The 25,861-nt window shown below is 41.7% G+C and overlaps 1 protein-coding gene across 7 annotated transcripts in view; it reads left to right on the forward strand.

Annotated features, from left to right (window-relative positions):
- The window catches only part of LOC109685508 (phospholipid-transporting ATPase IB), a 583,492-nt gene that overhangs the window by 424,358 nt on the left and 133,273 nt on the right, over positions 1 to 25,861 (forward strand). For all 7 annotated transcript variants that reach the window (XR_012436298.1, XM_074043751.1, XM_074043752.1 and 4 more), the window contains 3 exons: positions 13,451 to 13,512; positions 14,004 to 14,060; positions 15,819 to 15,926. Coding sequence is in view for 6 of the 7 variants with exons in the window: in XM_074043751.1 (XP_073899852.1) it covers positions 13,451 to 13,512; positions 14,004 to 14,060; positions 15,819 to 15,926 (227 nt within the window). In the remaining variant the exon portion in view is untranslated. The remainder of the gene's footprint in view (positions 1 to 13,450; positions 13,513 to 14,003; positions 14,061 to 15,818; positions 15,927 to 25,861) is intronic.

A 25,861-nucleotide genomic window follows, 5' to 3' on the forward strand; every position in this document is an offset into this window, starting at 1 on the left:
ATATAGGGAACTTAAAAAACTAAATTCTCCTCAAACTAATGAACCAATAAAGAAGTGGGCAAGTGAACTAAACAGAACTTTCTCAAAAGAAGAAATTCAAATGGCCAAAAAACACATGAAAAAATGCTCACCATCTCTAGCAATAAAGGAAATGCAAATTAAAACCACACTAAGATTCCACCTCACCCCTGTTAGAATAGCCATCATTAGCAACACCACCAAAAACAGGTGTTGGGAAGGATGCGGGGGAAAAAGGAACTCTTACAATGCTAGTGCAACCACTCTGGAAAAAAACTTGGAGGCAGCTTAAAAAGGTAAACATTGATCTACCATATGACCCAGCAATAGCACTCTTGGGGATATACCCAAAAGAATGTGACACAGGTTACTCCAGAGGCATCTGCACACCCATATTTATTGCAGCAGTATTCACAATAGCCAAGTTATGGAAACAGCCAAGATGTCCCACTACTGATAAAGGGATTAAGAAAATGTGGTATTTTATACACAATGGAATTTTATGCAGCCATGAAGAAGAATGAAATGTTATCATTCGCTGGTAAATGGATGGAATTGGAGAACATCATTCTGAGTGAGGTTAGCCTGGCCCAAAAGACCAAAAATCACATGTTCTCCTTCATATGTGGACATTAGATCAAGGGCAAACACAACAAGGGGATTGGACTTTGATCACATGGTAAAGCAAGAGCACACAGGGAGGTATGAGGATAGGTAAGACACCTAAAAAATTAGATAGCATTTGTTGCCCTGAACGCAGAGAAACTAAAGCAGATACTTTAAAGCAACTGAGGCCAATAGGAGAAGGGGACCAGGAACTAGAGAAAAGGTTAGTTCAAGAAGAATTAACTTAGAAGGTAACACACATGCATAGGAAATCAATGCTAGTCAACTCCCTGTATAGCTCTCCTTATCCCAACTAGCGAAAACCCTTGGTCCTTCCTATTATTGCTTATACTCTCTCTTCAATAAAATTAGAAATAAGGGCAAAATAGTTTCTGCCGGGTATCGAGGGGATGGGGGGGAGAGGGAGGAGGTGGAGGGGGTGGGGTAAGGGCGGAGAAATGACCCAAATATTGTATGCACATATGAATAAAATAAAAATTAAAAAAAAAGAGCCTTGGTGTCAGGCCACTCTTGGATTTTCCATTGGCATTTCCAGTCTGTAGAGTTGAGCACCCCTCCTTGAAGTGGAATATGGTTATTGGCAAAAGAATATAAAATCAGTTTTGATTTGAAAAAGAAATGTTCAGATTTTTCTTGATGAAATTTATGAGGAAGGTGATGGGAAAGAGAACACACTTGCAGGAAGAGAATGTTTCTTTAAAATATTGATCTTGACTCTCTAGAGTCATCCCTTAAATGGCCATCCCTTGCCATTTAAGAAGAAAATGTATCATGTGGGTACGTGAGCATTGGCGGTAGTGAAGCAACAGGTGCTTCAACAGTCTTAGAGAAGATGATTTTATACTTTTTAAAACAAATGCGCTACTATAAGATCAGGCATGTTTTAAATACTAAATAAAGGAATAATGCACATGTATTAAATACAATTTAGCATCCCTCACTCTGCCCATGGCCTTGTTGAGTTATCTTAAATAAAAGTATTTATGACCTGTACCTTTTGCTGTAAACTCAGGTGTTTTCTCATATAAATCCTAATGACTTGCATTAGTCACAGTAAGCTAAATTTGGGTGAGACTTCCCGTGTTCTCTGAGATTGCAACTTCTTAAACGCAATTATTCACTCAAAAAAAACCAAACAATAAATGAGCATGTCCTTCTGGGTACTAGGAACACAGGAGTGTATGGCACAGATAAATACTGCTGTTGTAGAACTTAAAACTAGAGAAATCAGGACTTGAACAAGAAGTGTTGCCTAGGAGGAAAGTCCAGGACAAATGGGATGTAGTCAAAGGAAATGTAACCTGGGCTTCAAGGACTACTACCCAGAGAAAGTGGCAAAGGCTTGAAGGACAAGTGAGTGAAAAAGAGTGGACAGGAAGGGTTCAGCTTTCAGGAATACTGCAGGGCAAGCCTGGTTCCAAGTGAAAGAAGACATAGGTGGTGGAGTTGAGGATGATATTGTTGAGACACAGATTGTCTTGAGATGATGAGGGAGGGCAGAGAGATCAGAGGATTTTGGACTTTGGAATAAATGAGCCTTTCAGAGTCTAAGTGTAAAGGAAGCCATGGCCAGATCTTAAGTGGCAAGCCATATGACCTGATGTGTTTTGACATAACCACACTAGTAGGCATAATTGCTGGAGGTCAGTTGGTTGGCCATTCCATGGTCTGGGGTAGTGGTAATGGTGGAGGAAGTAGTTGGGTCCAAGGTGGAAGAGAAAGAACCTACTTGTGCACAGGTTAATGCTTTCCCACCCACCCGACTGTTCTGCACCTGCAGGAAAAGGTGCTACTACAGCCACAAAGGCCAACAAAACACCATTTTTAAAGTCAGCTTAGTGAATCGTTGCACTGTCATTTGTTCCCCTTTAAAAGTTACTACTAATATTGTGTGTGGTTTAAGAAGGATCTAAAGTAAGTGAAAAAGATGCAGAGAGACATGAAGTATTTAACGGACAGGAAAAAGGAATGGTAAGTCAGTGTGGCCACTGCTATCTGGGACACTGCTGAGAGAGCAGAGTCCTGGAAGTTCATAAACTCCTGAAGCAGTTAAATGCAGCGACAGGAACTTACTGAGAACTGGAGATGGATATTTCAGAAGCCTTTTAGAATTAGACAAGTGAAAGTATCCTTATAAATCTAAGTAGCTTACTCATTACTAACCAGATCATAACACACCTCCAATATAAGCAAGTTTCCAAATTCAAATGTAGGATTTTCTTCTATTGGGGTTTTTTAAAAATACAGTAATGAACTGCTGACTTTAGAGATGACTTATCTATGCTATGACAGTGTTCTTCCTCACAGTGTTTACCCTCAAACAGAAATGGGTAGGAAGGACCTTTGTTAAATATTTCCTATGTTTCACTATCCCTTTGAATAAACTCCGTTACATGTATTTAAATCGCTTAAGTTTGATGTGATAGTGGGGCGGTCATGAGCAGAATTCCCAGATTTCACTGTTGTAACTTTAGCAGATAGCTGAATTAAAGGGCTTAGCCCCGTAAAGGGTTATTTCTTACCAGTGTCACAATCTCATGGAGGAATGCATTGATTATGGGCATATTGACTGTATTTTTCTTATTTTCTATATTCTTGATGATCTGGTATTTGGGGCCTTGATGCTCAAAAAAACTGCCCCTCCCAGAGCTAGCCAGTTCCTAAAGATGGCAAGTGGCTGGCTGCCCTGTAAGCAGGCCTTTATATACAAATCACCTCCAGGCATCTCTCCATCAGACTCACACACCAAACCAATATTCCACCTGTCCTAAAATGGTGCAGGGGGCCAGTATACCAGCTAACAGGGGACCATCCCCATGACCTGAACCTTCTGGAATTATTCAAATTGGCCAATCCTAAGCTAGTTCAGCATGCATACCCTATCTTGACTCTTTCTTTCTTCAGTAACCCCAGTAAAACCTCAGGTCTACACTCTGCCCTCTATTTCTTCTGCTTCTTGTTTGGAGCTTTTCTGACTAGCATATCTGCCCTCCATTTCTACTTGTAAGAAACTCCTAAAATTTGCTGTTTTCCCTCTGAAGTCTTGAGCATTTGAGTCTATCAAAAAAACAGCATGAAAAAGAGCATGAACATTTTTATTATGTGCTTAAGCGTGGGACACACACACACACACACACACACACACATATTCAGTATGAAACTCAAAGAAAGACGAGGTGGCTGAACAAGGGGATAGGTATCTGGGCTTCTGGAGGAAGGGTGGTGGTGCTGGCTGGGAAGGTTGAGGGAGGAGGCATGCAGCCAGCAGAGTTATCTTGTGATACAGATGATGGATGGCGTGTCGCAGGTAACAACCATCTCCCACCACCTGTGTGGGCCAGTGTCAGACTCCCCAGTCTCCATCCTGTCAAAAGATCTTTCCTAGACATATAGGGTTATCAGATAGAAAAGCATCTGTTTACTGATTTGGATAAGTGTAAATTTTTTTTTTACAAAGGGATAGCTTTTCAAAGCCACTCCTGTGTCTAGAGAGGTCTATAGTTTCTCTTAATAATCAACCTGAAATGTGCTAACAAAATATACTTAAGGTAGGGTGTTTTGCTCTCCCACATGGTGATCTTCGAGTAGTAGGAATGTCTTCTTTCATAAAAATCATTTCCATGTCTGTATGTCTTATCATACCTGGTCTATAACAGTAGTCTAGCTCAATACTATGGGGTGTCCATTTGTGCATGGTCTCTGAGTTCACCCTCAACCTCAACATGGGTAGGGGAGAGAGCATGAAGGGTAATTTGTTCTTACCTGCCTCTATCATGGAGAGAGCCATCACTTTTACTCATGTCTGATTGGCTTGTCACAGGCCCCACCCAGGTGCAGGGGGCTGGAGAATGTCACTGAGCCTTGCATCCAGGAGTAAGAAGCCTCACTGGGTGACTGTTTGGCATCAGTAATCAAGCTTACTTTCACTCATTTTTGCTTGCTTTTTCAAATTGATTTTTAGTAAACAAAAGTGAAAAAAGAGATTGAAATTTGAGTGCCATTGCCTTAACTTCATCTAGCTGAAATGGCAGCAGAGAGGAGAAAATCCAGCAAAAGGCTTATATAACCAGGTACTTAACCCAGCACTGGTCATGAGTGTAATTATCATTGCCAACACTTGTATAAAGTGCTTTTTAGAAAGCATTTTCCAAGACTTCATACCACTCTTTACAAAGAAAGGGGAAAAAAGTAAATGTTCTCTTCATGAGTACATTGTGTTGGGAGCAGAAATAACAGCATTAATGATAGCACAGCCATGTAAGCAGGCTAGGTCCTAAAAGTTTATTTATAAATGAGGTATTTGAAACTTGGACTATATCTTCACCTTTGATGTACATCTAGGAGTAGCTAGGCGATGTTTTACCTCTTGATCCTCTGGAGTCTGAAGAGGCCCAGAGCATTAGGCAGGGAGTAGGCACTTGGTTCATATTCTGGGATCTGTGCTGCTCTGAAATTGTGCTGCTGGAAGTTGTTCAAGTGCAAGGGTGAGAGAAGGAAGCAAGAACTTGGCATGTGCTCTCCCACCAAAATGTCCTGGCCTTGATATCATGGGAACAGTGCTTGTTCCCCTGAATTCTCCCTACTGCATTCTGTGGGAGTGAGACGACTGTAACTGTCAATGTGGCTGTTCTTGATTCTTCCTCCATCAAAACTCTCCACATAAATCCACCTGTCTGCTTTTACGATTATTAACCCTATCATCTTGACCATTCAAGACCAGGCTATAACTTTGTCTTCACATTTTGCCTGTTGTCAAAGCCATTCCTGAATATATTCTGTGGTTTGCTGGGTAATGATGTAGTGTTTTCAATGAGCAGTTAATTGAAATGGCATCTTTATAAAATGTCATCAACCTAGCTCTTTGGAGTATTCTGAAAGAAATTCCTTGATCTTTCTGTCTATTTGGAAAATGAGACATATTTTTCTTACAAATCATGGCTTTTCCACAAGTATTTTCAAGTAAGTTTTTGGATGCCATATTTTGATGGCTATTATAGCTAAACCCTGGCCTTCTGTCCCAATTCTTTACAAGTCTGTTTTAGAAACTGTGTTTCCAGACCTCATTTGTCTAATTCTACATTATGTGGGTTCCTGGATCCAACCAAAAAAATTGTAAATCATGTGAGTCTGGAAGAACAGGCTCAACAGCTGCCTTGATAAGTGCATCCTAAAGCCACAAGACTGTACCCTGTCTGACCGAATATTCTGCTCTCCGGGACCTTGTTTCCATCTCTTATGTATGAAATAAGTACCATCGTTCTAGATGGTTGTACATCACTTGCAATTACAGATCATTGTAAGTGTGAATGATCTTGGTGTTTTATAAACCTAGGCAGATAGACTTTGGGGACAGGCAAATGGATACCCTTCTTCCTCAGTTCAGCCCTCATCTGAAGGTGGATCTGATCCAGGGTTTGCAAACGGCTTGCTGATCTCAGGCAGGTTCAGTCAAAAGGCAGCAGTTGTGATGCAGTGGGCCGGTTAATTCTTCTCTCCTTTCCCCCTTGCTCTTTTAAGCCTTTGTGTGCTAATGATGGGTTTCTATTGGGAAGTGCTCAGCTTAGTGTTGGTTAGGAGAAGAAAACAAAGGTCGGTGAGATCACATCTCTCCCAGTGTACTTTGGATGGATCTTTTTTACAGGGATCTTTCCAAAGCTTTGCATGGCTTGACCCCTGCCAACCTTCATTCTGGCCCCACTTCCACCTCATCAGCTCACCACTCCTGCCTGAGTCTGCCTCCCTGCTTCTGTTTAGGTTGACTTCCCTTCTGCCTAAAATGTCGTTTACCCTTGCACTGCTGCATGCCTCCAAATATCCATCTATCCCACCCACACCACTTCTCATAAAGAATGTTCTTACACAGATGGCTGACAAATAATGTTCTAAAGTCTGGACTGAGGAACCGAGTAGTCAACTATATTTGGGAGCCTTTTCCTTACTCTCAAAAAAGTTCACTGAAAATTTTGAGTATCTGACTAAAATAAAGACGGGAAAATGTCAGAAAAGATGTTTTCTTGGGGAGAGTGGTTGAATAAATAGTACTAAGATTCAGCAAAGTGGGAAGAAATATTTTGTCAGAAACCTGTGTCACAAATAAGCTGGACAATCAAATGGGGTTTTTCTACCTTTGAATTACCATCCAGCCATGACTATGAATGTGTTCACCCACCCAGGCTTTCTGGGACCTCTGTTCTTTGAGAGGAATGCAGAGTGGCGCCTATAGGTGTTCACCTCTAAACACTTGGAATTAGAACCATCACTCCTTGGAATTTTCCCACCGAGGTGTGCAAGGCAATGACTGTGACTTGTTCGGAGGGTCTTGATGACTCCCTGAATTTCAACTTGGTTTGGGAGTTTCTTCTCCAAGGGAATAAATTATTGCCAGATGGTATTAGTTTTGATTGGGGAAAGAGATCTATTTCCTAAGCTGAAAACTAAAATGCAGTGTTGAGCTCATCTCACCAAAATGATGAAGTATTAGATTTATCCTATCTCCACTGACAGTTTAATGCTCAGATTATCTTAAGTGTAAACATTTTGTTGAATGCCAGCAGCTTGCACACATGACATGTTAGAAATTAATGCTGTTTGAAACTCTAGATGCTAGGGTGGGAAGCCACCCTGTGTGTTTTCTGTTCACACCAGATTGCCAGCATACTGTCCAGTAGTCTTCAGAGTCCCTCTCTGTGGAGATGCCATCTCCATAAATCAGCACTCAGCCTCAAGGTCATCAGAGAGCTTGCCCTTTGTGCAGGCCATCAGCTTTGTGAGTTGCATAGCTCTGTACTGTACACAGCTTCCCTCTGTGCCCCCCCTCCCAGGCCATGTGGCTGCCATGCTACCACATTCTTTCCTCCTTAGCCCAGTGGAAAGAGATGGGCTTTTACTCTGTTCCCTATCCATTCTTACTTGAGAGTGAACTCGCTATACTTACCCCTCCTCTTCCTTTTTTTTCTTTCCTCCAATGCAGTAGTTTTCAATCAGGGATGACTTTAATCCCCTGGGACTGGGAACCTTTGTCAAGGGCTAGAGGTTTTTGTTGTTGTGATCATTGTTTTACTTTCCTTCCTCCCCTCCTTCCTTTCTGCCTCCCTCCCTTCCTTCCTTTCTTCCTTCCTCCCTCCGTCCCTCCCTCCCTTCCTCCCTTCCTTCCTTTCTTTTTTCTTTCTTTTTTTTTTTTTTTTTTTATGATAGGGTCTCACTTTGTATCCACGCTGGACCTAAATGCACAGTCCTACCTCAGCCTACCAAGTGCTGGGATTCTAGGCATGTGCTACCACACTCAGCTCTGGAGATATTTTTGGTTGTAACAACCAAAGGGGTGCTACTAGCATCTAGTAGATAGAAACCAGGAATGCTACCAAACATCCTACAATTCACAAGACCCTCCTCTCCCCTTCCACCCACACAGCAGAAGAATTATTTGGTAAACAGATACAAATTGACTAACACCATTTGTTGTCTCTTGCATGTGGCAGGTGGGGGGCCAGCCTGAGTAGAATGTGATTGCTGGAAGTTAGGGGAGGAGGGACGGTGGGGGCTAGATTTGAGTGGTACATGTATTTGGGGAGTCACCCTGAACTCACTGGTGTTCAGCCTGTAAAGGTTGATCGGAGATAAAGTAAAATATTAAAAGGAAAAAACAAAAGAACTATCTGACAAAAATGTCAGTAGTGCCAAGGTGGGGAAACTATAGACTAAGGAAATGGCCCAGGCTAACTCAGAATAAAAGATCAGGCCTCCGGGGGTTCCTGCTGTCCTCCAGAGTTTTTTCATGTGATAAGAATTCCTGCCATGCGAGTCCAACTTTCTGCCCACCTCAATTTTCTGCTAGAAATTACCTTCACATCAGGTGTTGGTCTCCCCTTCCGTTCTCTTCCCTTCCCTCACCTTCCTCTCCCCTTCCTTCCCTTCCTTTCCCTTCCCCTTTCTTCTTCCTCCTGCCCCTACCACTTCCCCTTTTCTGACAGGATCTCACTATGTTTTTTGCCTGGACTGGCCTTGCTCAACCTCTTGAGTACCTGTGACCACAGACACCACCATGGCCAACTAGCCATTGGCATTTCAAATGAGTTCTTAGTCTAATTATTTTTTTCCCATGAGTTTGTCTCCTTTTCTTTTCTTTCTTCTTCTTCTTTTTTTTTAGTGAAAGTGATAGTAAAATGAGAATGACCTCCTTTTCATTCTTTGAAGCCCATTTTTCTAACTAAGTTAATAAAAAAAACTTGACACCATTACAGTTTTTTATCAGACTTTGTAATCCTGGACGTATTATTTAATGCTCTTTGCTACACCACTTTCCTCATCTGAAATATCCAGAGTTAATCACATATCAAAGTGTTTACATCTGTGCCTGTCATATGGTCAATCTTGTAGAAGATAGGTTTTCCACACGTGATTTATTATAATATCCAACTATTTTCTGTTTACTATGTATATATTCATAAAATATGGACCATTCTAAAATATAGAATACATTCTAAGCTTTCCGTATTAGACAAATGTTTTTTATATTTGTTTTCTTTTAGTTCATGGGTCCCACATTGGAGCCAACATTGGAAATGGTGGTATTACAAAGACATTCCAGAGCCAAGGTGGCATATGCCTGTAATCCCAACACTTGGGAGGCTGAGGCAGGAAGATCATGAATTCAAGGCCATCTGAGCTACACAGTAAATTTGAGGGCCACCTTGGCTATATAGTAAGACTCTATCTCAAAAAAACAAAGGCTGGGGTTGTAGCTCAGTGGTAGAGTGCTTGCTTAGCATGTGCAAGGCCCTGGGTTCAATCCCTAACAAACTCTGGGAAAAAAAAACTAAAAACAATGTGAAACAAGTGGTATTCATCTATAATCCTAGATATTCAGAAGATTGAGGCAGGAGGATCAGAGTTCAAGGTCAGCCTGGACTCTGCAGCCCATCTCATAAAAAGAAGAAAACTTGTCAGATAATAACAGCAAACACAGCCATTCTGGCCCTGCACTGTCCAACAGGACTTGGCGAAGAACGGAGATCACTTATACATGTGCTGTCCAGTGAGCATTTGGAATGAGGCCAGTGTGACTGAAGAACTAAATTTTTTATAACAGCTTTATTGAGATGTAATTGTAGCTCAATATATACCATATAAATCACCCACATAAGGTGTACAGTTCTCTCGATTTTAATATATTCATGGTTATGCAACCATCATCATAATTAATTTTCAAATGTTTTCAACACATCCAAAAACTGTCAATCCCCATTTCCCCCAAACACTGCCAGCCCTTGGCAACCACTGGTTTGCATCCTGTGTATTTGCCAGCTCTGGAGATTTTACACAAATGGGATCATACAACATGTGGCCTTTTGTGTCTGGCTTCTTAGGATGCACTTTCAAGATTGGTTCATGTTGTAGCATGTCTAAGTTCTTCGTTCCTTTTCATTGCTTAATTACCTATTGTGCTGATACACTGTTCACAAATTGATGGATATTTATTCATTCACCAGTTGATGGACATTGGGCTATGAATAGGCTACTGTGGATAGTGAATAATGACGTTCATTGTTTTAGGGTATGATGGGTAATTATAAACACTGCTGCTATTAATATTCATGTACAAGTTTTTGGGTTTCACACATTTTTATTTTTCTTGAGCACATACCTTGGAATGGAATTGCTGGGTCATGTAATAAATGTGTGTAATGTTTTCAGGAACTGCCGAACAGTTTTCCAAGGTGTCTGCACAATTTACTTTCCTATGCAGTATATGAAGAATCTAAGTTCTCCACATACTCACCAACTCTTGCTATTATTTGTATTTTTTACAACAGCTATCCTAGTTGGTGTGAAATGATACTTCGTGGTGGCTTTGAATTTGTTTTTTGTCTTTTTATTGTTGAGTCGTAAGAGTTCTTTCTATGTCCCGGACATAAGTTTCTTATCAGATATGTAATGTACAAATATTTTCCCATTCTTCAGGGTGTTTTCACTTTTTTGGTGGTGTCATTTGCAGCACAAACATTTCTGATTTTGTTGAAGTCCAATCCAACCACTGCTTTCTTTTGACACTGTGCTTTTGCTTTCATGTCTTAGAAATCATTGCCAAAATCCAAGGTCAGAAAGATTTGCTGCTGTCTTTTATCCTAAGAGTTGTATAAGTTTTGGTTCTATGATCCAGTTTCATTAATTTTCTATTGTGGTATATATAAAATATAATTTATATAATTATATAAACGTTGCCATTTTAGTCACTTAAGTGTACAGTCCAGGAGCATTAATTACACTGAGCATGTTGTGTGACAACATCAGTGTTTCCAAAATGGTTTCATCACCTCAAACTGAAACTCTGTGCTCATTAACAGTATCTCCTCCTTCTCTCCCTCCCTAGCCCCTGGTAAGAACTATATTTTGGTTATATTTTATTTTAATTAACTTAAATGTAAGCAACTAAATGCAGCTAGAGGCTACCATATTGGACTGCACAGCTGAAATCCCACCAGTATCGCCCTCCTAGGTGGCTTGCTACTATTGTTGCCAATCTGGCATTGCATTTATTATTATTCCATTTTTTGTCACCCATGATCTGTTCCCTCATAAAAGTTCCCCATTCCTTTAAGAGCACAATGCATGCATTGCATTTCCAGTTCCAGTGGCTACCTATAACAACTGACATAGAATTTCAAACTCTTCTCTATGGCTTGCATTAATTTGTCCCTCTGACTGGCTAAGTGCCCTCTTTTTCCTTCTCTCAGTACTTCCAGCCAAACTGATCTTCATGGCAGACTTTGAGCTCATCACATGCTGTCTGCATTCAGACTCTTAGCAATTTCCCTTCTCCTTCCAGAACCCTCTCACTCTTGAAAGTCATTTAACTCACTTCCCCCAACCAGATCTCACCTTCCTATGTGAAATACTAATCCCTGTCACTCTTTCTATTACTCTACCTTATCCTGTTTCCTTTGCTATCATTCAAGCTCCATGGAGACAGAGACCCTCTCTTTCCAGACCCCATGATACCTGGCATAGAGTAGATTTGAGTACCTAAGAGAATAATTCTACTCCTTTCACAGTGTAAACTGTGATGGACTCAAAGAAGCAATCTGCTGTCTAGTCTTAAGAGTTTATTGAGGCATGCCTTTAAAAGTGTTGCATTTATCAAAACAGTCTTAGGGCCAGTTACTGAAAAGCAAACCCTCATAGTTTTGAATAGCTGTTTGCAAGTACAGAGTGAGTATCCTTATACTTGGGACCAGAAATGTTTCATATTTCAGAGGGTTTTTTTTATTTTGAAATATTTGCTATGCAATATTCAGGTTAAACATCTCTAATCCAAAATCTTAAATGCTGCATTTGGGTTTAGGAGCATTTTGGATTTCAGATTTTGAGATTAGGGATCCTCACCCTGTACATCAGTTTGTTGTCTTGCTGAGGTTAATTTAGTCTTTCCCTTTTTAAATTTTTTCTCTTCATCCCCTTTTAGTGAAGTCCTTCCTCAATGTCCCATGTCTCTTTACCACCTCTCTGCTAAGCTTTGAGATCAACCCCCTATTTTTTGGCAGTATTGAGGTTTGAATTCAGGGCTTTGCACTTGCCATGCAGTTGTTTTACAGCTTGAGCCAAAGCTCTGGCAAGATCATTCCTTTTAAGGTGACCATGTCTCTTTCTGATCTCCTACACAATTCTCACATTCCCACTAGAAATCTCTCGGCTCGGGGCTGTGCTTAACACAGGCCCGATGCCACTTTGTAGGTTAATGTAGTACTAGCCAAAATTGACCTCTCTGGACAAGGAGCAATCCTGTGCCTGAGAGCTGGACCAATGACACACCACTATAGATTCCACCCTGACTCATCTTGATTATCGCACCTTTTGGGGGAAATGAATAGATCTTGATTCTTTAATAAGGGTGGAATTCTTAAAGAAATCAATGTATGAAAGCAGCTACTCAGCTGGAAATTTGAATGCAAAATTCCTTGTATATCTCGCCTGTGACCACAGATCTGGATTTGAGTGAAAAGGAGAGTAAGAAGAGGTTAGCAGTCTTATTCAAGGAAATCATTCCTGATCTTAAAATAGGTTTTCACTTCTACAGGCAAGAACCAAATGTATTAAGCAGGTCTAGCTGATGTGAATTAAACAGTTGTACTTGGATTCTGTTTTAGTGTTTGTGACATTCTTTGTCATAGCCATCCTTGTAAAGAAAAAAAAAAAAGGAAAGTATATGAAAACTGAACCTTAAAATCCTCATTTTTAAAAATATCTCTAGCTAGGTTGCTTGCATCTCCCAATTGCTAGACCCCAGAAGTTCATCGGTGCAAATGAGAACAAGAGTAATGACTATCCCCCCCCAAACAGAGTTCAGTTTAATTTTGTATTCATGTAATTATCTCCTTTTATTGATGCACAATTCCAGCTGAGCAAAAATTAAATGTGAATAGTAAATGAAAAACTAAAGAAGTTCCAGTGCTGGTACTTTATGAAGAGAGATCAGTATGTTCTTATTTCTGTCATTTTTCTTCTTTTTAAAGTCAGACAAAAAGATTTTCATCTTCATAAAAATGTAAATTTCCATGCAGGTCAAATGGTTGGTTGTTTTGTTTTGTTGGAAATCTGATTTGGTTTGTTCACTTCATTGGAAGAGAATATAACAGGAAAAAAACAGTAGACTTACAGAGTCAAAGGGCCTTAAGACTCACAGAAGATTCTATTTAAAAATGCCCTCACAGTTTGATAGATGTTTCTAAAGTTGCTTTTTTGTCTTCTGAATAAAGTAGATTGCTGTGTCAGCTTCCTAGAAATTAATAGCAACTTCTTTGTTTTTCAGACACTCCATTGGCCAGTGGTCATGCCACAGACTATCTGTTTGTTGGAAATATTGTTTACACGGTAGGTTTATCTATTTATGGAGTCATTCTTAAATGGCTTGCATGTGCATTATAATTATCTAATCCCTGTATGTAAGGCTTTCCTCATTATAATGATTTATTGCAAATCTTTACTTATTACAGATTCCTTAAAGTTCAGAATGCTTACATGAGTGTTGACCAAAGATTAGGCAGAGTCAGGGTAATGAGTGGATTTCCCACCCTTCAAATGACCATTTACATGCACTTGTAAAAGCAGAGAACACCCATGATGGTGGTTTTGTCCCAAATCACCCAAGGAAGACCAAATCAATTGTTTGTGGAAAGGTACTCACTAGAATGAGGCCATTTCTTGAAACAATTCTTTCCCCTACAGAGTTGGATATGGAGATGGCTCTTGGGAAGCATAGCCTTGGAGAAACTCTGGGGAGGAGGGTAACAGAGCTTCTCCTAGGAAGTGAGAGGCACACATTGAAAAGGGGACACTTTCTAAACTCCTCTTTCTTTTCACAGTACGTGGTGGTTACAGTTTGTCTGAAAGCTGGTTTGGAGACTACAGCTTGGACAAAAGTGAGTTTTCTCTGGAATTATTTCCCTCTCCCATAGAGATATTTTAATGCTATGATTTCTTTTTGATCCTTCAAAAAAAATCAATAATGTCTAGTTATCCTATTTTAAATTTTGCACATAAAAATTGTAGTTTGATTTTTGTCAGGGAGTATTTATAATATAGCTGTTTCTGGTGCTTCATTTGCTTGGCACCTAATACAGCTCAAGATTATTGATAGTCACCTAACTTCAAATGAATATGTTTACTGTGAAATATACACACACATACAGAAAATAAAGAAAGACAAAAAGAACATTTTATATTTCCGTGTAAGTTTACTGCCAAGAAATAATTATTCTGTTGTGTTACCTTTCATACTGTATTCTGTGTGTACATTTTTTACTAAGATGATGTAGTACCTAGAATACAGAGTCTTGTAAATTTTTTCCTAAAAATACATCAGAACATGTCTTATTCCTTAAAATGTACTTCTATAAAATAATGGTTCATGATTAAAGAGTATGACATTTCATAGCTGTCCCACATTGATTTTATTAGCTCACTATTTTAGGTGTTTTGGTTATTTCCAGGATTTGGGGATTTTAACCAGTGCTTCATTGTTGTCTCTCTGGGCATGTCACGGCCTGGTTGCTGCTTTGCTGAAGAAGAGAGTGGGGTGGAAGGTCACTGTGGAATCGAGGGAGGCGCGAGGTGATGGGGACTTAGGATAGAATGTTGGAGAGGAGGTAGTGAGGTTCTGAACAGATTCTGGAAACACTTGTTTAACAGCAATAACAACAACAAAAAAAACAACCAGAATTTGCTGGTGGGTTGGATTGTGGGGTATAGAGGAAAGATAGAAGTCAAGGATCATATTAAGAGCATGAAGGAGAAAAATTAAAAACTCAGTAAATACTTAAACAGGCATTAAAATGTAATGTCCAAATTGACTCCATAGAAGTAGAGTAGAACAGTGGTTGCCAGAGCCTAGGAAGAGTAGGGGGAAGACGGGAATGGTTAGAGGATGCGCAGGGACATGGTGCAGTTTGATATAAGCAATCATTTAATATTCTATAGGAAGTAAAGTAACTGTGGTTAACAATTGTAGATTTCAAAACAACTAGAAGAAAGGATTTTGAATGTTCCCCACACAGAGAAATGATATGTTTATGGTGGTAGATATGCCAGTTACCCTTATCTAATCATTATACATTATTTACATGTGTTGGAATATCACACCACACTCTGTAATATGTAGAATTATATGCCAATTAAAATGTATTAAGTGAAGTTTTTTTTAAATTTAAAAAGATATAATATCCATTCCAGATTTTTAAAAAAACTCTTGTAAAATGAATAGAACAATTGAAGTCTCAAAGGGATAAATAAAAACATCATGTTCCTTTTGTCTGTTCCATCATTCTCACTGGATCAAAAAGCCCTTGTTTTATACAGCCCCAAGGTGGAGCAGACACTGGAGCTGAGCTAAACTGCCTCTGCTCTGGCTAGGGCATGGGTCTTAGAGGAAGGTCAGCTAGGATGCAAAGCACTTTTATCTTGAGGATAGTCTGGGTGTGACCCGCAGTGACTGGAATTCATCACTAAGAATCTGGAGATGGGGGTTAGAAAGACATAACTCCCCATTGACTAGGGAGTGGTCACAATCTCTCCATCAGGAAAGATAGTTTAGATGCAGGCTTCCTGCAACAAGTGGGCTGGGGAGGGGTCTCCCCAGGCAGCAGAGGTGCCCGGTGTCTGAGCATCTGTTTCTTCTGCAGTTTAGTCACCTGGCCGTCTGGGGAAGCATGCTGATCTGGCTGGTGTTTTTTGGCGTCTATTCAACCATATGGCCCACCATCCCCATTGCTCCTGACATGAAAGGGCAGGTCAGTACTACAAATCATATGTGGGTCTCTGTGTCTTTTGACAGTGGTATTTGTGCACATAAGAGTGTGCAAGCTTTCTGCGTCTTGTGACAGTGAACATCAGGAAAGGCCGTTGTTACCTGCTTCCATCAAAACTTAGCAGAAAAATCAACAAATCAAAGTACCTTAAAGAGATTGTCCAGTCCACAGAAATGGCATTTGAAAATTTTTAGTTTTACATTAAATCTTCTGACTTACCTTAGCATGTCCACATTTCTTTAATAAATTATGTATTAATTACACATAGCACTGATATGTACAGTTTGTGTTTCTTGGAAAACCAGAGCTGTTTTGAATCATTCATAGTCCAATGATTCTGTTGGTTATAGGCTTAAAGTTAAATGCATAATTAACCGCCTAATTGGTAATGGGAAGATAAACCTAATAAATCCAGAAAGCAGATTATCAATGAACCAGAACCTCTCGCTGTTCATCTCTTTGAGCTAGAGGGGTGGAGACTGGAGACCTTTACATCATTTGACTGTTCTCTGCTTTTTAATGTAATCTTTGTCCAGTGTCTAAGACTGAGCTTCCAACAATAACCAACTGGATTATAGAACCCCACGGCATCTGGTAGTGGGGAAGGAACTTGGCAAGCCTGTGCTTCAAACCTCCTCAATTCACAAACAAAGCTGTGCAGGTCCAGATCCTCCAGGCCACCCCATAGTGCCCATTCTGCAATTACCCACAGCCAGCACTGTCCTTAGACCCTGACTTTGGGGCCTCTGTGGTGGGCCTCCCCTGCTAGATGTGCTCCTCTTTGTGAATGAAGCATCCCTGTGAGCCAAGCCAGTCTACTGCAGGTTCATTTACTGGGTTCCCAGGACTCTGTGTTTCCTTCCTAAATAGCCAAAAGCCTGCTGCCCAGCCCTGCCTGGGCATATCTCCAGATCCAGGCCAGCATACACAACCCTGAGTCTCAATCAGCAATGTATGTTTGTGCTGGTCTGCCTACCTGTGTTTACAGGAGGATTCTCTGTGCTGAGGCACAGAGCCAGGCCTGGGAGGAGAGGAACTGTGGGTCAGCAGCTTCCATTATATTCCTGGCCCCGGAGTACATGGTTTAGGGGTAGGCTGTGCATACCTGGCCACTGTCTCTGCACCACTCAGCAGAAATCAACCCAAATTCCTGGGTCTGCCTAAGTCTAGATCCTTCACAGGAGCTGTTTCACATGAGGTAGCCCAGGGGTGGCCTGGCTCACCTTTTCATTTGGTAAACCCGTCAGCTAATACCTCCAAGTGTTCAGGCTCTGCACGAGAATGGGAGCCAGGCAGGCTGGTCCTGTGCTGCTGAAGCAGGCTTGCATGACATTAGCTGCGTCTTTGTTGTCTGTAAGGAAAGGGACAAACACAGCATGCTTTCAGTTGTCTCCAAGTCTAGGAGGTAGAGGAAATTGCAGGGCATTGATTGAATGAACCCGCAAGATTGCTGTCTACCAAAATGAGCATTTCCCAACAAAGATACTTTGTGCATTTAAAGAAATCAATTCAACTGTGAAGCAATTTGATTTGTCACCACAAAGCAAACCAAGAAGTTTCCAGTGTGTGTATTTAGTAAAGCACAGAGGATTAGAGATCTGCTTTGGTGTTTGCCTTCTGGGCAAGGGCAGGTTGCTTTGATTTCACTTGGAGAATTTGACAGAACAATAAATGGGGCTGCCAGCTGACAGGATGGGGTCAGTTGGTGTATGACTGGCTGGCAAAGCCCTTGGAAAGCCCCTATGTGTCATGTTGTGTCCTGCTCTAGCAAGTCCTCTCGGTGCACACTCCTTTGAGTACTTCTACTTCCAGTGGGCTGAAGGTTGCTGGTTGCAGACACATACTCCCATCGAGGGGTTGACTTTCAAATTTCAGAGGAGCCAAGCTCGTCACACAGCCCCTGAGGCACTCACATTCCTGCAGGAGGCCCGCAAGCTTGCCAGTCTGTGTGGCTTCAAGGTTTACCTTAATGGTGATACTTACATATGACCAGGGGCTGTATTTTGACACCAACTGACCACATACGTTTATGGGTAGTCCCTTGATATGGAATGGTTTTGTGACTTTAGAGCCATCAGGGTTTCTATACATTCTTCCCCCGCCCCCCATGTTTAAGCAAAGAGGAATTGCCTGACAATGTTTCTCCCAAAATGTATGCCCACCATTAAGTGATGCCTGGCTGTCTCTGTGGACTTTTCCAGTAGAAATTTAGTGAGTTCTTAACCATACAAGATCAAGGAAGTAATCCTTTTAAATTACTTTTCACTCTTGTATTAAAACCTTATATTTTACTTAAACAATGACATTTTGATGTTTTTGTTGGTTGCGTGATTTCATTAGGAGGCAAGTGATGTTTCTTTAGCACAATGTAGCTGACAAGACTGCGGTTTCCATAGGCATCAAGCGGGAGGTTAACAGAGTTTTCATCATTGAAAGAGCTGTTTCTTATCTCTAGTCTTGTGCTGCAGAGCTCTAAACCGGAGGGATATGAGAAAACAATACACCATAGCCAATGTCAGTACTTGCTGTCTGCCACTTGATTCTTTGAAAAGTGGCAGGGAACTATTAAAGATTTCTTAACATTTTTGGAGTATCACTTGGGTGGAGATTGATAAGACTAGCCTAAAGTCTTTGAAAGGGTTTCTGCTGTCCCAGGAGGAACCAAATGTGTCATAAAGAGAGTCAGTGACTAGGCACAGTTGTAGTCAGTAAAAGAAGGAAAACCTGCCCAAGTCAGTCTTCCCTTGAGCTGTAGGCTGGCAGATGCCTAGGAGTGAGGGACATTCTGGGCAAAGACTGCTTTTTAAAAATTACTTTGCTAAAGCTGGCTACTGGTGGCTCATGCCTGTAACCCTAGCTATACCGGAGACAGAGATCAGAAGGATCGAGGTTTGAAGCCAGCTCGGGCAAATGGTTCATAAGACCCTATCTCAAAAAACCCAACAAAAAAATTACCACACTAAAGTCTTCTAATGATTTTTGTATCAACCATTTTTTTGTAGTTGACTCTGCAATAGGTTTTTGGCAAATGGTCGTGGTCCTTTGAAGCTCTAGAATTAAACGGGTGTCTAATGGCAATGGGCATTTCTCACCCCAGAGCCAGAGGCAGATTTGACACATAGTAGTCTGTCTGTTCATAACATCTCCCACTGCTGAAAAGATGCCTTGTTTCCGCCAGCATTTCCTAACCTAACGTGATTAAACATTTTTTTGTCTAGTCCTTTATATTTGGCATTTTTTCTCCTGCAGAGAAGTCAGGTCTTCCCTTGAGGGCATAGGAAAGGAAGGGTATAGAATTAAAGAGTTGTTCTCCACTGTCAAAAACTTTTTATCTTCCCTATGGCACCTCATGATATGGTATGTGAAACCCCACCAGACAGCCAGGAAGTCACAGCAGAAGCTTTTGAAATCAAAGAAGTCATCTACATGCTTCCTCTTCTGAAAATATGCAGTAATGAGGGAATTTTAAAGGTCAACTACTTTTTTGTTGTTGTTGGTTTTGTTTGTTTGTTTGTTTTCCTTCCAGGCCTACACTTGTATTAGAAACTCGGCTTGTGTCTGTCCTAGTTAATGATGAGGTCTTCAGCTGTGGAAAATGGGTGATGATGCTTTTCCCTAGGGGACCATGTGTGTCTTTCCCTCAGAAGCATAACTGCAGTGTAAACCTCACCTCTCCATATTGGCTTAAATGTGTCACAGTAGAAAATAACGTTCCTCTGGCTCACTGCCTTCCACCTGCCTCTTACTGATGTGGAGCTTCCAATTAGAAAGATGAGGAAAAGTGGGCTGAAAACCAGGACCCATGCTTCTGTTCTCCTCCTGCATTTCCCAGGGCTCTACTTCAGGAGTGTGTGAGGGGAGGCTGTCAGACTTCACCTCTGCTCAAAAGTGAGCTCCTGATCCAGTGAGAGTCATGGAGCCCTCTACAAGTCTCCTAACTTGCGCCAACATCTTTGTCAGCAAAGTCAGAATAAGACCACTGCAGGGGATTGCGGAGATGACTGAGGGAAATCTTTTTCCTATAGGGAGGGGTTATTTTTGAAATATTGCTGCAAGTGAAACTCGTAACTCTTTTGGGCAAAGAATTACAACATTTGAAAGGTTCTAGATAGATTGTTTCTCAGTCAGGTCCATTGACCACTTGTATCAGAATTATCTGGGTTTCTTGTTAAAATGACAGTTCCCCGCCCCAAAAAAAACATGTGCATGCACACACACACAGAATCAGAATCTCTGGGTGTGAAGATTTGATGCCTGCATTTTAAGAAATGTACGGATTCTTCCCTTTAAGGAGTGGAGATGACTGCACTAAAGTATTATTCCATTACAGCATTTCACCTTTGCTGAATGTGATAGAAGACAGTCTACTGGAAATATCCAAAACGGATCAAATTCTCATGAGCAGGGGTTATGTCAGACACGCCACATCGAGCCACGAGCACCTTAAGGCAGCTAGCTTTCTAAATAGGGAATTGCACCAAAGACATTCCATGGCTCACCATGGAAAAATACTCACCAACTTCAGTGCTTTTCCTTTAAAGTTCTTTTCATTGCTAGTAAAAGGGGGGAAAGCCCTCTCACTTCAAAGCTTACAAACTACTAACTCTGGCTCCAGTGCCAAGTGCCAGGCCTCAGCCAGTTTCTAGCATATGGTAGGCTTAGGGTTTTTTAATCCTAAACACAGGAATGGGTTTCCTTTTGAGATTTATATATTCCCTTGAACACACAGTACACAACCCAAGGACTAAACACAAACAGGGAGAAACAGCTGTCCTTTTGCCATCACTGAGTCAAAGTCATACATAATTCTTCTTCCCCAAGAAATTGTCTCTCATGGATTTCACAGCAGTCTGATTACAGTCTGGGGGATATCCACATGCACTATGTAGAGAGCAAGCTCCAGGAGGCAAGCTGAGAAGTGAACAAATGGCACAGAGGTTGCCTGCCTAGCTGCAAGTGCATGTGTGCATAGGATGAGTTGAATGGGTCAGGGAGGACTGTTCACCAGGCGTGTTGGTTGTCTCCAACATCTGTCCTCTTGTGCCTTTTCCTGGGTACCCAGTTTGTCTTCACTTATGTATTGACTTGTTGAAGAAGCCCGGTACCTTGGGGAGCCATTTCCACCCACGTAACTACACAGGCAAGCTTAATCCCACCCTCTCTGATGCAGGAGTGATTTAGAGCCCTAAAAAGGACACCAGGAGACATTTTCTGGGCTTTCTGGGATTAAAATCTTAGAAATCCTTCAATGATACAGCCTTATCTTCTAAATGGTGTGGTTGCAACTGCAACCCTGCTCTTGGTTTGATCTTGAGTGTCCTCTAAATGGTCATGGTTGCCAGCTTGTCATGCTGTTGAGCTCCAAAGGCTCCTGCCCGTAATGAGTGGGGCTACTGGGGGGTCTTTGGGTTCCTGGGGGACTTGTCCTTAAAGAGAATTGTGGGGCTCTAGCCCCTTCCTCCTCCTCTTTTTTGCTTTGCCCTGCATTTCCTCCTGAAGCGCTGCCTTGCTACAGGCTCAAAGCATCATGGCCAACTGATTACCAACTGCAACTTCCCAAACTGTGAGCCCAAACAACCTTGTCTCTTTTTAAGTTGATTGTCTTAGCTTTTTATTATAGTGACAGAAGGCTGACTAACACAGACTCCAAGAGTAGTTCAGCCACCAGGAGAAAAAATACCTCTCCGAATCCTACTGCTGGTGTGAAAGAAGGACTAGACAGACAAAAAATCAAAAACAAAAACCGAAGTTTCCAGTGCAGTTTCTGGAGGTACCAGGTGATGCTGCCCTTCAAGTCCACTCAGGTCTGGCTGCACTGGGAGCCATCCATGTGTGTGCCATCCGCCTTCAGGCGCCCACCACGTGAAGGAATGATTTCTTCACCCAACACTGTGTCAGTTGTAATGACAAGTACACGGTCAACCAAGGAAACGGATGGTTTTTTAAAGAGGCGTAAAGTTTTAGCATAGCATATTTTACTGTTTCACTACACCAGAAGTTGTAGATTCACATAAGTCATGTGAATCAGTGTGTAATTATTAGATGTGGGAGGTAATAGCACCCCAGAAACACCACTATGACTACCTGGAGCTTATTGGAATTATCTTCGATTGAATGAAATCAGCCCTGTTTTCCTGGAATACAGGATTTCAGAAGCCTGTGGCCAGCTAGTGAGGCCTGGCCAGCCTCATACAATAGAAAATCCATCTGCAGAGACGTGCTTCTTGGTTTGAAACAGCATCCTAGCATCTTTGTACAGTTTTCTCGAGTATTGAACTTTGCCAAATAATTTGTTGATGTCCAGTTTACATTTTGGGTTTTTTATTCTTGGCTTTTTTTGTGTGTTGTTTTGATGAGACTGGGATTTGAGCTCAGAGCTTTGTGCTTGCAAAGCAGCAGCTTTTCCTCATGAGCCACACCTCCAGTGCTCTGGTCATTTTGGAGGTGAGGTTCTCACAAACTGTATTCCCAGCCTGGCCTTTAACCTCGAGCCTCCTGATCTCACCATCTTCTATGTAGCTAGAATTACAGGCATGGGCCACTGTGCCCTGCTTGGTTTTTAAACTTGCACATCTGTGGAATAGGATGACTGACTCACAAGCTGTACCTGTGGATAACATTACTATCTAAGTGAACAGCAATACACGCAGAATTCAGAGAGTTAAGACTTCCTGGTTGCTCATGTGCCTTTGTTCTTGTCACTGGCATCCCAGGAGTGTCCCGCGGGAAGAGCTGTCCAACCCCCCATACGCACATCAATCCTTGTCTGACCAGCCACTGCCACCACAATGAAAAAGATGATAAAAAAGAACCATCACAAGCTTTCACTTACCAGTGCTTGCTAGATGGGTTCTCCGAGTTTAAATATTGGGCTCAAAAAATTCAGGCATCCCTCCAACATCTCCATTGAAAACTGGCTCTCACGGCTGTATACAGAATGCCAAGTTGTTTTTGCTTTTCTCCTCTGGGATAAGACACGAAGGAAAAGTCTGTATTTTAAAAAGTTGGAAGCTCCTTTCAGCAGTTTTGGCATCTCGCACCTTCTTTCTAGAGGCGGTGATATAAGGCTGTTCCATATCCCACCTGCCACACAAGGCCGGTGGGGAGCTCTAGCATTGGTCTGGAGCAGAGTGACTGTCAAACTTCTCTCCACTGGGCACACATCCCATCAGTGACCATGGACTTGACCTCCACCGGGGCACAGATGTAGAGTTGTTCATAGCTCGCGTACTTGCCTTACTGCTGAGCTTCAGGTTTTGTCAGGTACGTGAAGTTGAGAGTATATACATATGAGTATTTATGTATATGTACACATATGTATAGGATTTAATAGGGAAACTAAGGAAAACATGGCATGTAAATAACAGTAAAATAATGCTTACTGATAGATTATTATTTAACAAACAAAATGCAGTTGTCCGGTGGGAGATTGGTTCCAGAACCCTCACAGATACCAAAATCTGAGGACACTCGTCTATTACATAAAATGGCTTGGTATTTTCATAAAGCTTATGCTCAGCCTCTGTGTACTTTATTCATTTTTTTTTTATTTTTTGGTAGTACTGAGGTTTAAAATCTGGGCCTCATACTTGCTAGGCAGGTGCTCTACCACTTGAGCCATGCCCCCAACCTTTTTTTGCTTTAGTTATTTTTCAGGTAAGGTCTCACTTTTTTCCTGGGGCCAGACTCAGACTGCAAACTTCCTACCTATGCCTCCCATGCAGCTGGATTACAGGCTCAAACCACCACACTGGCTTACTTGTTGAGATGGGATCTCGATAAGTTTTTGCTTGGGTTCGCCTCAAACCACAATCCTCCCAGTCTCTCCCTTCCTAGTAGCTGGGGTTTATAGTCATGAGCTGCTATGCCAGCCTTCCTGTATACTTTATATAATCTCTAGATGACTTTATAATACCTCATACAGTGTGAATATTGTGTGAATAATTGTTATGCTGTATTATTTAGGGAATAATGACAAGAAAATGTCATGTACCTGTTCAAGTTTTGAAAACTATTTTCAATCCACAGTTGAATCCATAAATGCAAAACATGCATCTGTGGAGTGCTGGCTATATACATTTCATATAAATAAATATACTGTCCATGTGCAGTTACATATATAATGAACTTGACCTGCAGCCATCCAAGGAGTCTGAGTTAGCAGGAAGGGATGGGCTCCGTAGCAGGATATAGGAGCTGGGGCTTCCCCATCCAGTCCATTAGACTCTAGACTGTGACCTTTCACACTTTGTCATTACAGAAAGCACCCAAGAATCTCATAAATGTCAATCGATCTTGCTTTTATTAAATTTTACCTGAAGTGACTCCCGCTGTGATAGAACATGGTTTTAAACACACGGCTGTGGAGTTAGAAGGCACAGACTGGGTTTTGAGCTCGTGCAGAATGGAGAAGGGTAGGGGGGCGCCAGTGGCTCATGTCTATAATCCTAGCTACTCAGGAGGTAGAGATCCAGGAGGATTGCGATTCAAAGCCAGCCTGGACAAATAGTTTGCAAAATCCTATCTTGAAAAACCCTTCACAAAAAAGGGCTGGTGGAGTGGTTCGAGGTGTAGACCCTGAGTTCAAATCCCAGCACCGCCAAAAAAAAAAAAAACGAAATAAAGGAGAAGGGTAGCTCCCTACAACAAAGTGAGTTTCCAGTACAGGATGTTTTTAAATACATTGTGGAAAGCCCTAATTTGGGGGGGGTTCCCCAAATTAGGCTCCCCCCCACCAGTTCATTTTATTCTGGCCTCTCTTCCAAGGGTGCCGCAAGTTAATTGGAGGCCAGACAGCTTTGATTGTGAATTCTTTTTCTCTTTGGTTAGAAGTTTGTTGTGGTGTTGTCATTTGTCATTCATTCTAATGTTAATTTTTAAATATTTGTCAGCAAATTAAAGAATACATTGCTGCTGATTTTGTTGATTGAGAGAGTTATGCTCAGCCATCAGGTGTGTTTGATGTGGTTTGAACTTTCCCTTTCAAACAGCATGTGAGCATGTATGCCTGGGCCACTCTCACTCAGATTCCTCGTCGGGCTGTATGTGCCCGACATCTGAAAAGAGAGGTGGCTGTGTCTGATGTCAGTGACCATTGCCACAGTTCACCCACCCACTTTTGGCAAGGAACTTTGGGTTTGCTCTATTTAAAGGGAACATATATGCCCAAGAAAGGCCACCAGTCAAGAAAGCATGGCCAGGCTGGGTCGGACAGAGAGGAGAGAACATGGAGGCGCAGACGGCCAGGGTCCTTCTGGTTTGTGTAAATGATGACATAGCTCTTTGAACCAGCTCCAAGTAAATGAAATTTCCAGTTGCCATGTTTGTCACTGCCACTGTAAAATATTGCAGTATCTGTTGAGGAAGGTATACTTTTGGAACCTGAATTAACTACCGATGGTATGCAGTTGGCACTGCCTTAACTAGACACAGGAAAAGAGGAAGCTTAGTTTCCTGGGTCTATACTTATATGTGCTTTGAATCACTGTGTGTGTGTGTGTGTGTGTGATTGTGACCTGATTTTGATAAGGAACAAACGTGAAAAAGGCGTATTTATTTAATCGTGTTCTCTAAGCAGACCCTACCCAGTAGGCTCAGCCATGTCCTCTTCTGCCCACCCTGCATCCTGCATCCATCTTCCTTCTGGTCACAGCCCCCAGAGCCCTTCCCCCCTTGCAGAAAGCACATCCAAATGGCATCTGTTCTGCTTCTGCTCCACCTCAATAGGCCCCTTTTTGCCAAGTGTGGCAACTGATCCAGGAATGGGCATGGTGCCCCATACTGAGCTGCTTAGAGACAATTCAAAGACTTTTCTTAGAAACCTGTGTTTGCCACTGGGTGTGTTGCATCAGCCTGGCTGCCAGGGGCTCTCCCGGAGGCAGAGAAAGTGCCTGTGCTGACTGGAGTGCTGACAGGAT

Source organism: Castor canadensis, chromosome 10, assembly GCF_047511655.1.
Source record: "Castor canadensis chromosome 10, mCasCan1.hap1v2, whole genome shotgun sequence".
Classification (NCBI taxonomy): Eukaryota; Metazoa; Chordata; class Mammalia; order Rodentia; family Castoridae; genus Castor; species Castor canadensis.